We start from the raw sequence: 16,441 nt of genomic DNA, 5'->3' as shown, positions 1-16,441 counted from the left end.
GACGGGGAGACAGAGAGAGAGAGAGAATGGAGGGAGGGGGAGACAGAGAGAGAGAGAAAGGGAGGGACGGGGAGACAGAGAGAGAGAGAGAATGGAGGGACGGGAGACAGCGAGAGAGAGAGAGAAGGGAGGGACGGGGAGACAGAGAGAGAGAGAGAATGGAGGGAGGGGGAGACAGAGAGAGAGAGAGAAGGGAGGGACGGGGAGACAGAGAGAGAGAGAGAATGGAGGGACGGGAGACAGCGAGAGAGAGAGAAGGGAGGGACGGGGAGACAGAGAGAGAGAGAGAAGGGAGGGACGGGGAGACAGAGAGAGAGAGAGTGAGAGAGAGAGAAGGAAGGGATGGGGAGACAGAGAGAGAGAGAGAGAGAGAGAGAGAGAGAGAGAGAGAGAGAGAGAGAGCGGGAGGGGGAGACAGAGAGAGAGAGAGAGAGAGAGAGAGAGAGAGAGAGAGAGAGAGAAGGGAGGGACAGGGAGACAGAGAGAGAGAGAGAGAGAGAGAGAGAGAGAGAGAGAGAGAAGGGAGGGAGGGACGGGGAGACAGAGAGAGAGAGAGAGAGAGAGAAGGGAGGGAGGGACGGGGAGACAGAGAGAGAGAGAAGGGAGGGACGGGGAGACAGGAAGAGAGAGAGAGAAAAGGGCGAGACGGGGAGACAGAGAGAGAGAGAAAGAAGGGAGGGACAGGGAGACAGAGAGAGAGAGAAAGAAGGGAGGGACGGGGAGACAGAGAGAGAGAGAGAGAAGGGCGGGACGGGGAGACAGAGAGAGAGAGAGAGAGAGAGAGAGAGAGAGAGAGAGAGAGAGAGAGAGAGAAGGGAGGGACGGGGAGACAGAGAGAGAGAGAGACGGGAGGGATGGAAGGACGGGGGAGACAGAGAGAGAGAAGAGAGAGACAAGGACGGGGAGACAGAGAGAGGGGGACAGGGGAGACAGAGAGAACCAAGGTGGAAGCAGCACAGAGAAAATATGATCACAGTGAAATACTCACTTCACAATATATAGCTGTGCCTGTGAGGAAAAATAACTTGTTGGAGGGTAAACACAGACAGGGGGATGTGTGTGTGAATGAGTGAGTGAGTGAGTGAGTGAGAGAGAGAGAGAGAGACCCAACCAAATCATGAGAAAACAAAAAGAGAATTACTTGACACAATGGAAAGAATTAACAAAAAAGAGCAAACTAGAATGCTATTTGGCCCTAAACAGAGAGTACACAGTGGCAGAATACCTGACCACTGTGACTGACCCAAACTTAAGGAAAGCTTTGACAATGTACAGACTCAATGAGCATAGCCTTGCTATTGAGAAAGGCCACCGTAGGCAAACCTGGCTCTCAAGAGAAGACAGGCTATGTGCACAATGCCCACAAAATGAGGTGGAAACTGAGCTATACTTCCTAACCTCCTGCCAAATGTCTGACCATATTGTGTTGTTATGTGTTAATAACATGAAGACTACATTACCCAGCAGGCTATGCGAGTGGGGGATGCCTTGTGTAGCCTTGCATGGCTACACAAGGAGATTGCTAGCTAAAGTATCAGTTTATTAAAAGTAGTTCAACCTATGCCCCGGTTTGTCATTATTCAAAGGAACAAACGCAACATGGTGTCAGATTGGTAGTCGCTATGACGAGACTGGTCATTCAACTGAGAATGCTCTTCTCTGTGTCACGGAGAAATCTTGCTTGTTTGTAGGTGACCAAATACTTATTTTCCACCATAATTTGCAAATAAATTCATTAAAAATCCTACAATGTGAATTTCTGGATTTTTTTTCCTCAATTTGTCTGTCATAGTTGACGTGTACCTATGATGAAAATGACAGGCCTTTCTCATCTTTTTAAGTGGGAGAACTTGCACAATTGGTGGCTGACTAAGGTGACTTTTTTTCCCCACTGTATATATTTAAAGAAAAAGGGTCACCTGGATTGGATGTTTTTGTTTATGTGAAAAGAAATAGAGCCACAATAGAGTATTGTTGGACAGAGACTGCATTTAGTTGAGAAAAAAAAAGGGGGAAAGAAATGTGTGTTATTGAAAATTGCATGTTATGCAGGTTGAGTACACACATGTGATGTGACATGTTTAGTTACAGAGAAAAAGTAGTTTTCTTTCAAAGGAAGGAAAATGTGTTGTTCTGTGTTAATAACATGACGACTACGTTACCCAGCAGGCTATGCGAGTAGGGGATGCCTTGTGTAGCCTTGCATGGCTACACAAGGAGATTGCTAGCTAAAGTATCAGTTTATTAAAAGTAGTTCAACCTATGCCCCGGTTTGTCATTATTCAAAGAAACAAACATAACACATATTAGAGACACATATTTCCCTCAGATTACAGAGATCCACAAAGAATTCGAAAACAAACCCAATTTTGATAAACTCCCTTATCTACTGGGTGAAATACCACAGTGTGCCATCACAGCAGCAATATTTGTGACCTGTTACCACAAGAAAAGTGCAACCAGTGAAGAACAAACACCATTGTAAATATAACCCATATTTATGTTTATTTATTTTCCCATTTGTACTTTAACTATTTGCACAGCATCACAACACTGTATATAGACATAATGTCTTTTGGAACTTCTGAGTGTAATGTTTACTGTTAATATTTATTGTTTATTTCACTTTTGTTTACTATCTACTTCACTTGCTTTGGCAATGTTAACATACGTTTCCCATGCCAATAAAGCCCTTAAATTGAGAGAGCGAGAGCGAGAGAGAGATAATATCTTGGTGGAAGCAGTGAGAGGGGATCCAAGAGAAATATAACATTGAACACTGCTGATAGAGTATGGCATCACAATACAGTGTTTACACATAGTGACATTAAAAGCTGTGCCTGTGAGGAGAAAGTACAGTTTACTGACTAGAGATTAGTTCCTAAGGAAAATGTAATATGTACTTCATGATAACCCAGTTTAAATCTTGTTCACACTACTACTACCACCACCACTACTACTACAACATGTATTTTATATAGCACTTTTCATTACAAGTAGAATCTCAAAGACACTTTAAAAAATAAATGAAAAAATATTAAACAAAACCAATGTAGGGAGAGATGTGACAATTCTTGCGCGATGGTCTTTAGATGATGCAATAATATACAATGACTTCCATTAAACAGAAAGGAACTGACTACAGTCCAAATAAAATGATCTCTGAGGGACGGGACAGTAATATGGAGGACAACCTCTAGTCCTGTGAACACACTTCTGTGTCCCAAAAACACCCTGAGAGGAGGAAGATTTCAAACAGTGAGAGTTCACTGCTGCTGTTTCTGTGTGAGAGACATTATGTGTGTGTGTGTGTGTGTGTGTGTGTGTGTGTGTGTGGCGTGTGTGTGGTAGACATTGTGTGTGTGTGTGTGCGTAGGTGAGTGTGGAGGAGGAGGAAGGCAGCGACGCATCACGACTTTGACAAGTTCACTGATAAAACCAGACAAAGAAGTGCTTCTGGAATGTTCAGCAGAAATAAATGTCTTAATTGATGCCTGCAGTGAACCCTAATGCAGGTTTTAATCTTTTAAAATAGTATTGTTATTGTCAGCTTGGAAAAGTCATAAATGAACTGGTTACATCATTCATTAGGGAGTGAACAGGTTACAGTATTCAATAGGGAGTGAACAGGTTACAGTATTCATTAGGGAGTGAACTGGTTACAGTATTCAATAGGGAGTGAACTGGTTACAGTATTCAATAGGGAGTGAACTGGTTACAGTATTCATTAGGGAGTGAACTGGTTACAGTATTCATTAGGGAGTGAACTGGTTACAGTATTCATTAGCGAGTGAACTGGTTACAGTATTCATTAGCGAGTGAACAGGTTACAGTATTAAATAGGGAGTGAACTGGTTACAGTATTCAATAGGGAGTGAACTGGTTACAGTATTCATTAGGGAGTGAACAGGTTACAGTATTCATTAGGGAGTGAACTGGTTACAGTATTCATTAGCGAGTGAACAGGTTACAGTATTCATTAGGGAGTGAACTGGTTACAGTATTCATTAGCGAGTGAACAGGTTACAGTATTCATTAGGGAGTGAACTGGTTACAGTATTCAATATGGAGTGAACTGGTTACAGTATTCATTAGCGAGTGAACAGGTTACAGTATTCATTAGGGAGTGAACTGGTTACAGTATTCAATATGGAGTGAACTGGTTACAGTATTCATTAGGGAGTGAACTGGTTACAGTATTCATTAGGGAGTGAACAGGTTACAGTATTCATTAGGGAGTGAACAGGTTACAGTATTCAATAGCGAGTGAACTGGTTACAGTATTCATTAGCGAGTGAACAGGTTACAGTATTCATTAGGGAGTGAACTGGTTACAGTATTCATTAGGGAGTGAACTGGTTACAGTATTCATTAGGGAGTGAACTGGTTACAGTATTCATTAGGGAGTGAACTGGTTACAGTATTCATTAGGGAGTGAACAGGTTACAGTATTCATTAGGGAGTGAACAGGTTACAGTATTAATTGGGGAGTGAACAGGTTACAGTATTAATTAGGGAGTGAACTGGTTACAGTATTCATTAGGGAGTGAACAGGTTACAGTATTCATTAGGGAGTGAACAGGTTACAGTATTCATTAGGGAGTGAACTGGTTACAGTATTCATTAGGGAGTGAACAGGTTACAGTATTCATTAGGGAGTGAACAGGTTACAGTATTAATTAGGGAGTGAACTGCTTACAGTATTCAATATGGAGTGAACTGGTTACAGTATTCATTAGGGAGTTAACTGGTTACAGTATTCATTAGGGGGTGAACAGGTTACACTATTCAATGGGGAACTACAGTGATTCCTAATGTCAGGTGGACTTTACCTGGACTACTAACTCCTGGATATGCTGCATATTTATCAGGGAGATAGATTAGAGATGAGAGACACTGTATGCTGTATATTACCTCCGCCCTATTCTGCTCACACAATTACGAGGAAAACATAAATCCATACAACTATCACCATTACAAATTCTCCTCCTCCTCCTCTTCTTCTTGCCATAGCACCTAACAACCATTACCAGTCATTAGGATCTCCCTGCTCTGCTCACAAATTGACGAGGAAACAGATCACTCCATACACCTATCATCCAGCCTGCCCTCCTCCTTCGACTCCCTCCCCTTACTCAGCAGTTTCCCAGCTCCAGGCCAGGGTGGGGTGGGGGTTAGGGTGGGGTGGCGTCTTTATTAAGTCAGCTAAAATAGCGAAAAATCCTTGAATATGTACAGACTCAGTGAGCATAGCCTTGCTATTGAGAGAGGCCGCCATAGGCAGACCGAGAGAGAAGACAGGAAACTGAGCTGCACTTCCTAACCTCCTGCCAAATGTATCACCACATTAGAGAGACATATTTCCCACAGATCACACAGACCCACAAAAACAAATCCAAAATTGATAAACTCCCATATCTGTTAGACGAAATACCACAATGTGCAATCACAGTTTGTCTGTTTGTTCAGCTCTCTCTGTGGGGAGACAAGGGCAGAGGGGACTACCGTCTGTTTGTTCAGCTCTCTCTCCCTCTCTCTCCCACTCTTCCTCTTTCTTCCCCTGGTGTTTTACCCCATGTCATTCCCCCCATTGTTGTATCCATGCCAGAGACTCTAATTGGCTAAGGATTTAGTTTTTGCAATGCTTTTCTTCTGTTTCTTGAGTTCAGTTCAGAAATGCCTAAACTTTCCATATTTAGACTTTGATATGAGCTTGCCACAGCAGGACACAGCAGAAATGGTATTCTAAATCACAACACTGCTCTGGTTACATGTCTAGCCCTCTAACTAGTATCACATCATCTTGGTCCCACACCATGTTTATAGTCAGAACCTCTTTGTTTACTTGTTACTTTACTACAAAAGCCTGTAGGTTCTTACTACCCCAAACCCAGGACCTGTCATGAGGAACAGAATATTCCAGAACATAAACCCTGTGCTCTACGCTCTACCCCCCCCCCCAAAAAAAATCATATTAAGTCAAAATAAGCCCACCACCACCCACCTCCATCTAATAACCCAGGCTCCTGTGCTTCTGTGTGTGGCAGTGTGACGACAGACCTAGGTTCAAATAGTATTTGAAATCATTTCTAATACTTCCGCTGGGCATAATTGTGCTTGACTGGTGCAATGGAACCAACAGAATCGTCACAAAAGTGCCAACTCCGCCCATCTGGCACTACAGGCAGGCTAGACCAAACGCACAAAATTCATGAAATATTTATTTCAAATAGTATTTGAACCCAGGTCTGCTGAACAGTGGCCTTTCCTCTGGCTCCCTGAGGACTGAGATGAGCTTCTGAAACGAATTAACCTCCCTGGTTTTCAGACGGCTCTGGTTGCAAGAACAACAGAGCGATAACCAGACCACCACTCTTAAACACGGGGGGAATGGGAGTTGCTGAAACAGTGAATGGTGTTTTTGAAACATAGTCTCAGTGAACGGTGTGGTTGAAACAGTCTCAGTGAATGGTGTTGTTGAAACACAGTCTCAGTGAATGGTGTGGTTGAAACACAGTCTCAGTGAATGGTGTGGTTGAAACACAGTCTCAGTGAATGGTGTTGTTGAAACACAGTCTCAGTGAATGGTGTTGTTGAAACACAGTCTCAGTGAATGGTGTGGTTGAAACACAGTCTCAGTGAATGGTGTTGTTGAAACACAGTCTCAGTGAATAGTGTGGTTGAAACACAGTCTCAGTGAATGGTGTTGTTGAAACACAGTCTCAGTGAATGGTGTTGTTGAAACAGTCTCAGTGAATGGTGTTGTTGAAACAGTCTCAGTGAATGGTGTGGTTGAAACACAGTCTCAGTGAATAGTGTGGTTGAAACACAGTCTCAGTGAATAGTGTGGTTGAAACACAGTCTCAGTGAATGGTGTTGTTGAAACACAGTCTCAGTGAATGGTGTTGTTGAATGAGGAATATTTTAGTTTGGTCTTGTGCTCTTGTTAGAGTTGCATAATTCCGGAAACTTAGCCAAAATTCCTAGATTTGAAAGAATTGCCAGTTGTAGGATTCCCTTTTTGCTTATTCCCTCCTGATTGCGTGAATCTTCCATTTCCTACAATAACCATTGATCAACTGTTAATTAAACTTTCCCATAACGCATTTTTTTCAAAACATCACCGCATCAACCCCTAACCAAACAAACACTAGACATGAGGCCTAAAATGTAAACAAACCGACATTTCAACTGACAGAACAAGATGTAAACAAACATGCACAACAATAGCCTTGAAGAGACAACATGACCCCTGAAATATAAACAGCAGAATGAAAAAACAACAGAACAACCACTGATCCATTAGATCCTTTAGCAGAAGCTGATGTATAACATCTTTCACACAACAGCCCCCACTAACAACAACAGAACAACAACCAACCTTCTGCCAGTAGTTGATATAGAAGACCTCTCTTGAGAATTTGAAGTAGATGTTGGTGTCGTAGGCATCGTCCCCTGCGTTGGAGATGGTCACGTTCAGAGAGACGTTCCTCACTCCTCCTATGGCTAGCTGAGACCGCATGTGGAGCCTAGACGCAGGAATGTAATAGTTACTTTTATTTGATAGGGACAGAACCAGTTAAAAGATTGGGAGACATTCCTCACTCCTCCCAGGGCTAGAGGGGGACGGACATGGAGCCTGGTAGAGAATAATATGGTCATTCAGAAGAAGCTTTCGTTCTAGATTTAGTATAGTGGTCCATGCAGAAAACCAACTGACAACCTTGTTGTTGCCAGCACCATGCTCTTTGAATCCAGAGTCATTCATTTGAATTGATGAACCAACAACTGCATCGTGCTGATTTACTGGGATTGGGTTCCATTGTTGTTGTTTTCTGACTGACACAGTCTACTCTAAAGGTATAAGTTACTATGACAACTACAATGGCGTTATATGAGAGATATTTCACTCCACACACAAACAAAGAACACTAGTAATATATGAATAAGCTGTTTTACTAGTAGTAATACAACTGAACCACTGAATAACACCAGCTTTTGGTTTCCAAATGTTCACACTGCCAATGATTCATACAACAAGAGGAAAAGGACCTCCCTCACTAAATATGGAGAAAGCATGGATGGCTTCCAATGACAACGAGAGCCAATGAGCACGCATAATAGTTCCACTAACCACACCCCCTCAGCGTGTACAGCATGACGTCAGTCTGCTTTCATAGAGGAGTGGTGAGCAGTGGCCAGAAGAGAAGAAACGCACACACACACACATAGATATGATATAAACCAAGTGAGTGGCCAAAAAGAGGAACAGACAGACAGTGTGTCTCTCTGTGTGTGTGTGGTGTGTGTTTTATACCCAGAAAGCAGCAGTTTCCCATGGAGTCTCAGGTCAGCAGCACAGTCATCAGACAGGCAGTTCTTCTCAAACCATGTCTAGAAGCGGAAACATAACAGAGAGAGAGAGAGAGAGAGAGAGAGAGAGAGAGAGAGAGAGAGAGAGAGAGAGAGAGAGAGAGAGAGAGAGAGAGAGAGAGAGAGAGAGAGAGAGAGAGAGAGAGAGAGAGAGAGAGAGAGAGAGAGAGAGAGAGAGAGAGAGAGACATGGGTGGGGTGGGGCTGAGAGAGAGTTTATATGACCTCATGATCTCACAGTTCTGGTCCGAATGCGCGTACACACACAAACTAGAGGGCAGTGTTGTATTGTGGTTAATGTGTGATTATGAATTGACTGGTGAACTGCCTTGCAGCTCTGATGGTAGGGTGTGTGTGTGTGTGTGGGTGTGGGTGTGTGTGTATGTGTATGTGTGGGTGTGGGTGTGTGTGTGTGTGGGTGTGTGTGTGTGTGTGTGGGGGGTAACCGGCTACAACAGCTGTAGCCGGTTACCTCATTCAACCTACATATAGGCAACACAACAGCTGTAGCCGGTTACCTCATTCAACCTACATATAGGCAACACAACAGCTGTAGCCGGTTACCTCATTCAACCTACATATAGGCATCACAACAGCTGTAGCCGGTTACCTCATTCAACCTACATATAGGCAACACAACAGCTGTAGCCGGTTACCTCATTCTTTGCTGCCATCTTGTCTCCTTTCCTCCAGCGTAGTACAGGTGTGAGAGCAGGCAGGTCTTTGTCCAGGTGTCCGTCCACCACATGCTTCCCCAGGGTGTAGGCCACCTCAAAGGTGATGGCTGTGAATACGTCTTTCACGTCCTTCTGCAGAGACACAGAGAGAAACAAAATGGCTGTTCAAGCACAATGTAATCTCGGAACCCAGAACCAAATGTTGAATGCTCAGTTTGTCATGAGAAAGAGCCAGTGTCGTGTTCGAGACCAAGACCGGAGCAAATCGAGTCCGAGTTAAGACCAAGACCGGAGGGGTAAGGCGAGACCGAGTCAAGACAGAGACCAGAAAAATGCGAATCCAATTCAAGACCATGATTTAAATTTGGTCAAATCACCACCATAATAAGAGTTCAAAAATACCCAGTATTTCTGTGTTCATATTTCAGAAGAACATATAGATTCTTTAGACATTCAGATTGGTGAACAAAATGCATGCTGATGGCAAATAAAGCCACTCTACAAATTATTACTAACCCAAATTATATTGTTCTTTTCAATGATGTTCTGATTTAATCTCTTCAGTTTTTATTGGAAAGTAAAGGGTTAACACTGAAGAGGGAAAAAAGATCCAATCAGAATTTGTCTTTGGTCGTCTCTGGGGAGATACATCTAGCTAGCTAAGTCAGCCATTGGCTAGGCCATCAGAAGCTAGATAGAAGGTGTCTGCCATTCAACTGTATTAGGGCACATTTTTGGAGTGACAGTGGAATCAACCAATCACATTTTGACTTGTAATGGTTGGTACCGTTTAAAAAAAAAAATGTATGGAAACTTCGCAATTAGCGAGCAGTAGTTTTCCCACGGTCTAGCCAGCTATCTTTTGTTGTAGGCTGGTTTGCGGCTGCAGCAGGTGTTATCGAAGAGAATGTTGTTGCTAATTTGTTAGCTTCTACCTTTTAGAGAATAACTTTCAACAAGAAGTTAACCTTTTACTGCAGTGGGCTAAATCAGGGTCACACAGAGTGATTCTTGGTAGTATTAAACAAATCTACTTTGAAACAAAGGTATACACCTCACCATAGCCACCGGAAGTAGGGGTGCTAAGAGTGCTGCAGCACCCCCTGAAAAAAAGCATATTATGTATTTAATGTATATATATACATTCAGTGCATTCGGAAAGTATTCAGACCCCTTCCCTTTTTCAAAATGCTGTTACGTTACAGCCTTATTTTAAAAAATTATAATTTTTTTATCCGTATTCTACACACAATACCCCATAATGACAAAGTGAAAACAGGTTTTTAGAAGTCTTTGGAAATGTATTAAAAATAAAAAATCAATTCCTTATTTACATTAGTATTCAGACCCTTTGCTATGAGACTCGAAATTGAGCTCAGGTGCATCCCGTTTCCATTGATCATCCTTGAGATGTTTCTCCAACTTGATTGGAGTCCACCTGTGGTCAATTAAATTGATTGGACATGATTTGGAAAGGCACACACCTGTCTATAAGGTCCCACAGTTGACAGTGCATGCCAGAGCAAAAACCAAGCCATGAGGTCGAAGGAATTGTCCGTAGAGCTCAGAGACAGGATTGTGTTGATGCACAGATCTGGGGAAGGGTATCAAAATATTTCTGCAGCATTGAAGATCCCCAAGAACACAGTGGCCTCCATCATTCTTAAAAATGGAAGAAGTTTGGAACCACCAAGACTCTTCCTAGAGCTGGCCGCCCGGACAAACTGAACAATCGGGGGAGAAGGACCTTGGTCAGGGAGGTGACCAAGAACCCGATGGTCACTCTGACAGAGCTCTAGAGTTCCTCTGTGGAGATGGGAGAACCTTCCAGAAGGACAAACATCTCTGCAGCACTCCACCAATCAAACCTTTATGGTAGAGTGGCCAGACGGAAGCCACTCCTCAGTAAAAGGCACATGACAGCCCGCTTGGAGTTTGCCAAAAGGCACCTAAAGACTCTCAGACCATGAGAAACAAGATTCTCTGGTCTGATGAAACCGAGATTGAATTCTTTGGCCTGAATGCCAAGCGTCACGTCTGGAGGAAACCTGGCACCATCCCTACGGTGAAGCATGGTGGTGGCAGCATCATGCTGTGGGGTGTTTTTCAGCGGCTGGGACTGAGAGACTAGTCAGGATCGAGGGAAAGATGAACGGAGCAAAGTACAGAGAGATCCTTGATGAAAACCTGCTCCAGAGCGCTCAGGCCCTCAGACTTGGGCGAATGTTCACCTTCCAACAGGACAATGACCCTAAGCACACAGCCAAGACAACACAGGAGTGGCTTCGGGACAAGTTTCTGAATGTCCTTGAGTGGCCCAGCCAGAGCCCGGACTTGAACCCGATCTAACATCTCTAGAGAGACCTGAAAATAGCTGTGCAGCAACGCTCCCCATCCAACCTGACAGAGCTTGAGATGATCTGCAGAGAAGAATGGGAGAAACTCCCCAAATACAGGTGTGCCAAGCTTGTAGAATCATACCCAAGAAGACTCGAAGCTGTAATCGCTGCCAAAGGTGCTTCAACAAAGTAATGAGTAAAGGGTCTGAATACTGTAAATGTAATATTTTCTAAAAACCTGATTTTGCTTTGTCATTATGGGGTATTGTGTGTAGATTGATGAGGTAAAATACTATTTAATCAATTTTAGAATAAGGCTGTAACGTAACAAAATGTGGAAAAGCCTAAGGGGTCTGAATTCTTTCCAAATGCACTTATATGTCAGATATAGAGTTGAAATGTATTCAATGTTTTGTTTGCATCCCAATATTACAGTTTATATACACATCACAGAAGAATGAAATATAACAAAACTGTTTGGCATAGAAACACCGGATTGCGTCTGTAAAATAAAATAAAATCTTTATTAATTATGAAATTTTTTTAATAACATTCCACCCATGAGGCCAAAGAGGGAGCTTTTGTTCATTGACTGCAGGAAAGGGTTGTTTCAAATTATCATCATCTGGTGAGTGGAACTGTGTTTTTTGCAATAATAATGCATTCTTTTTTTGTTTTTGCTCAATCTGATTGGGTGGGCCTGACTTCAGACTACATTTTTTCAATACCTGGTTGGCATACCCATGGTTGACTTAGTTAGCATTTACTGGTAGACATCATAAATTGAAACGTCTTTCATACCTACCGGCTACCGATGTCATTCTGTGAGCTGCTCCGTGCCAAAACCAGTTGAAAGCTGCACACTCTTCCTGCCTGCAGATGATATTCCGCTGAAACTTGGCTGTGTGCTGCGTGCACATGAATATATTTCACGTGCTTTGCGATTGTGTAGGCTACTTTGTGCGTGATTTCTCTATTGTACTACATAATTGATAAGTCGTATACCTCCACTACACTACTTTGATACGTATTAGTGGGGATTAAGAAGTAAGTATAAGCAATGCCAACTGAAGAAAAAAAGTGGGTATACGGCTTATACCTGCGTATACCCTCCACTACACCACTGGCCCTTTGTGTTTTACAAAAAGTGCACTCTCCTACATGAGTGCGCTTGTATTACGGTTTCTGTCCTTTCAGAATCACGAACCTGTCACACACTAAAGTCCTAGGTCCAATAGGTTTGCCACTGATCAAACATGTCTATAATAGATATAAAGGCTGTTAAGATATTAACGTTCAAGAAAGGAGTGTATATATTTGGCTTGGCGAAGATGTTTAATGCGCTGACTAAATGGAAGCTAATAATTATTAGTTTTTTACTCCACTGGTCTCGGGAAGAAATTACAAGTCCTTACTGTCCGAGTCAAGACCAAGTGCAAATGTATCCGACACCAAGACAAGACCGAGACACTCAAAATGTCTTGAGTACTACAACACTGGAAAGAGCGCTATTATGTTAGCACCTAGAGAGGACATTATCTGATGTTACCATCTGAACCTGAGTGGTTTTAAAACAGTTATCCAACAGAGCCACCCAAGCTTCAGAAGTGGATATGAGCTTCAGAAGAACATGCCAACCCCATTTGTACTGGTTTTTATTTTTTCTCCACACATTGTCCTTTCAGCTCAGCTCGGTTTGGCTTGGCTCAGTAATGTGAAGAGGGTAAATGTCATAATTGTCACGACCTGGCTCTGGGGACACTGTTATGTTGAGCCAGGGTGTGTAGATCAATGTGTTTTTGTTTCTATGGGTGCTATTTCTATGTTGGACAGAAGAACCCACCATGCAACGACCAAGCAGCGTGTCCAGGGGCAGCTCTTGGGCTGGACATGGGAGGAAGCGCCGGGAGAAGAGACGGTGGAGGCGCGCCGTAGAGAGGAGCAGCGGCGCCAAACGGGTCAACGTCGGACAGGCGAGAGGCAACCCCAGAAATTTTTTAGGGGGGGGCACACGGCATGGACGACGGGGCTGACGGAGGCAGAAAAGGGGCGGATCCAGAAGGCCACCAGGTTACGGATACACCGCCCTGTACGTCCTGTGCGGATGCCTCACACAGAGTGTGTGAGGGTAGGCTTTCAGCCAGGACGGGTTGTGGCCGCTCTTCACTCCAGGTCTCCTATCCGTCTCCACAGCCCGGTTCGGCCTGTCCCTGCTCCACGCACCAAGCCTACGGTGTGCGTCGCCAGCCCAGCCCGGCCTGTCCCTGCTCTACGCACCAAGCCTACGGTGTGCGTCGCCAGCCCAGCCCGGCCTGTCCCTGCTCTACGCACCAAGCCTACGGTGTGCGTCGCCAGCCCAGCCCGGCCTGTCCCTGCTCCACGCACCAAGTCTACGGTGCGCGTCGCCAGCCCGGCCCGGCCTGTTCCTGCCACTCGCACCAAGTATACGGTGCGCGTCGCCAGCCCGGCCCGGCCTGTTCCTGCCACTCGCACTAAGCCAGGGGTGCGAGACGTCAGCCTGGTAAGGCCCGTTCCTCCTCCACGCACCAAGCCAGGGGTGCGAGTCGTCAGCCTGGTAAGGCCCGTCCCTCCTCCACGCACCAAGCCAGGGGTGCGAGTCGTCAGCCTGGTAAGGCCCGTTCCTCCTCCACGCACTAAGCCAGGGGTGCGAGTCGTCAGCCTGGTAAGGCCCGTTCCTCCTCCACGCACCAAGCCAGGGGTGCGCGTCGTCAGCCTGGTAAAGCCCGTTCCTCCTCCACGCACCAAGCCAGGGGTGCGCGTCGTCAGTCCAGCACAACCCGTGCCTGGGTCACCGGTGCCTGGTAAGGTACCGGTCAACTGCTCCACTATGGAGCTGAAGCTAACCGCTCCTGCTAAGTCCAGTTCAGCTCCAGCCGGCGGGGCCAGACTGGACCAGGGGCGCTATGGGGGGTGTATTGGAGGGTGGTGGTCAAGGCCGGAGCCAGAACCGCCACCGAGGAGGTATGCCCGCCCAGCCCTCCCCTGTTTTGTTCAGGTTGAGGCGCGGTCGCAGTCCGCGCCTTTAGGGGGGGGTACTGTCACACCCTGGCTCTGGGACTCTATATGTTGAGCCAGGGTGTGTTCATTCTATGTGTTTATTTCTATGTTGGTAATTCTGTTGTGTTTATTTCTATGTTGGCTAGAGTGACTCCCAATCAGAGGCAACGAGTGTCAGCTGTCGTTGGTTGTCTCTGATTGGGAGCCATATTTATACAGTCTGTTTTTCATTCGTGTTTGTGGAATTTTGTTTCTAGTCTGTTTATGGTAGTCCGTGAACTGTCACGTATCGTTTGTTGTTTTGATCGTGTCTCGTAATAAAGAGTATGTTTGCCTGCAACGCTGCGCCTTGGTCCTCATCTATTCCTGACGATCGTGACAATAATAAACAACTGGCATTGCATTGGCCTGTACTGCACTCTATCTTTTCCACTGTGAGGCCATACGTCCTGAGAAAACCATAGAGAAAGTGTTTATTTTATAGCATGTGACTATGAAAAGCTGAAAAAACATAAGCTCTGAATATGATCAAACCCCACGTCCTCATTAGCGAATACTGTTGGAAAAAGGACATGGGAAAATCACATCTTTATTTCTTTTCTTTAATCTTTCCTGTCACTTCACTCACTCTGTCCTGAGGGGTTTGACTCCATCTTACCGGTTGGTACCACTGACCGACCGGAGTGTCTCTCTTTGCCCATACTAGTGTCTGGCAGCTTGGAGCCAAACCCCTTATGTAAACACAGAGGGCTTCACGGTCTTTTCTTTTCCGGTGGTCTCTCAAATGGCTACTCTCTCTTTCTTTCTCTCCCTCTCTTTCCCGGTGGTTGTGCTCTCTCCCTCTATTTGTTATCGTTCCATTTTCCACCGTCCATCAAAATCCCCATCCCCTTCCTCTTTCAGGCCATACAGGAGGCCTAAAATTATGTCTGGTTGGATTAACACATCAGCCCACACACACTTAAACACACACTGACATCCTCTGTGGAAGGAGGTTGTCTGCTACCTAGCAACGTGAGAGAGTTATGGCAGGAAAGAGGAAAAGTGTGGTTGTGGGCAGGACATGAATCGCCAGAAACAGGCCCGGTTACAGGGCTTATTCCTCCATTGGGAGGGATAAAATACTATAGCCCGCCCCTATGATCGTCAAGACCAAAATTAGAAACTTGACTAAAGGTTTTAGTGAATTATCCTCTTAGTACTATAGCTTACTTTGTCAAGCTTTTGGTAACGCACAGATAGAAATATACCAAGATATGCAGTCCTCTAAATGCTTAATCTCTTTACTGTTGGTCATGAATAAGTTATGATGTCATTGTACTGTAGTTTTTTGTTAAACGTCACATTAAGCACAACACAAATATAATGTAATATAATTTGATGGGTTTGGTTCCCAACCTTCCGTATAGTAAACAGTGACAAGGCTCAGTACCATGGACGGACTATAGAAATAGAATCTCATGTCAGCCGTATTAAGCCTATGAGTACCAAACTGCCTTGGTCAGAGGGGCTTTTCCTGGTCTAGTCATTCTATTTCTATGGGATGAACACTGCTGACTGTTGACCCCTGACCTACCATCCATCATTAAACTGTCTCACGCCTCATTGGCTACAGAGAAACAGTGCTGCTGTAGTGTGTCGGTCTGGGAGGTAACATGAACAAGGTAATGCTCAGTGTGCGACAAGAAACTGTGGTTGAATACAGAGTGAGAGGGGGTGACACACACACGCATGTACACACACACACACATGCACACACAGACGTATGCCTTGCAAAGTCATAAACTCCCAGTTGCTAAATGCTTCAAATGGCCCGTGTCCAGCAGTGGCCTCTGAGTGAACCTACCCCCAGGGAACGCAACCCCCTCACACACACACACACACACACACACAAACCTACACCCAGGGGCCAGTCAGCCACAGATGGAGACAGAGGATTTGATGTTGCGGGAGATGGAGACAGAGGCTGTGATATTGCGGGAGATGGAGACAGGGGCTGTGATATTGCGGGAGATGGAGACAGAGGCTGTGATAT

General features: G+C 44.8%; 1 protein-coding gene across 1 annotated transcript in view; it reads right to left on the bottom strand.

Annotated features, from left to right (window-relative positions):
* Nucleotides 1–16,441, bottom strand: part of LOC121578210 (integrin alpha-9-like) — a 224,420-nt gene that overhangs the window by 57,409 nt on the left and 150,570 nt on the right. Inside the window, exons 16-18 of the mRNA XM_041892414.1 lie at nt 9,029–9,181; nt 8,318–8,394; nt 7,382–7,529 (exon numbers count right to left, since the gene is read on the bottom strand). Coding sequence (XP_041748348.1) covers nt 7,382–7,529; nt 8,318–8,394; nt 9,029–9,181 — 378 coding nt within the window. The remainder of the gene's footprint in view (nt 1–7,381; nt 7,530–8,317; nt 8,395–9,028; nt 9,182–16,441) is intronic.

This window comes from Coregonus clupeaformis, chromosome 1 (genome assembly GCF_020615455.1).
Source record: "Coregonus clupeaformis isolate EN_2021a chromosome 1, ASM2061545v1, whole genome shotgun sequence".
Lineage (NCBI taxonomy): Eukaryota > Metazoa > Chordata > Actinopteri > Salmoniformes > Salmonidae > Coregonus > Coregonus clupeaformis.
This window is presented reverse-complemented; position numbering and strand designations above follow the sequence as displayed.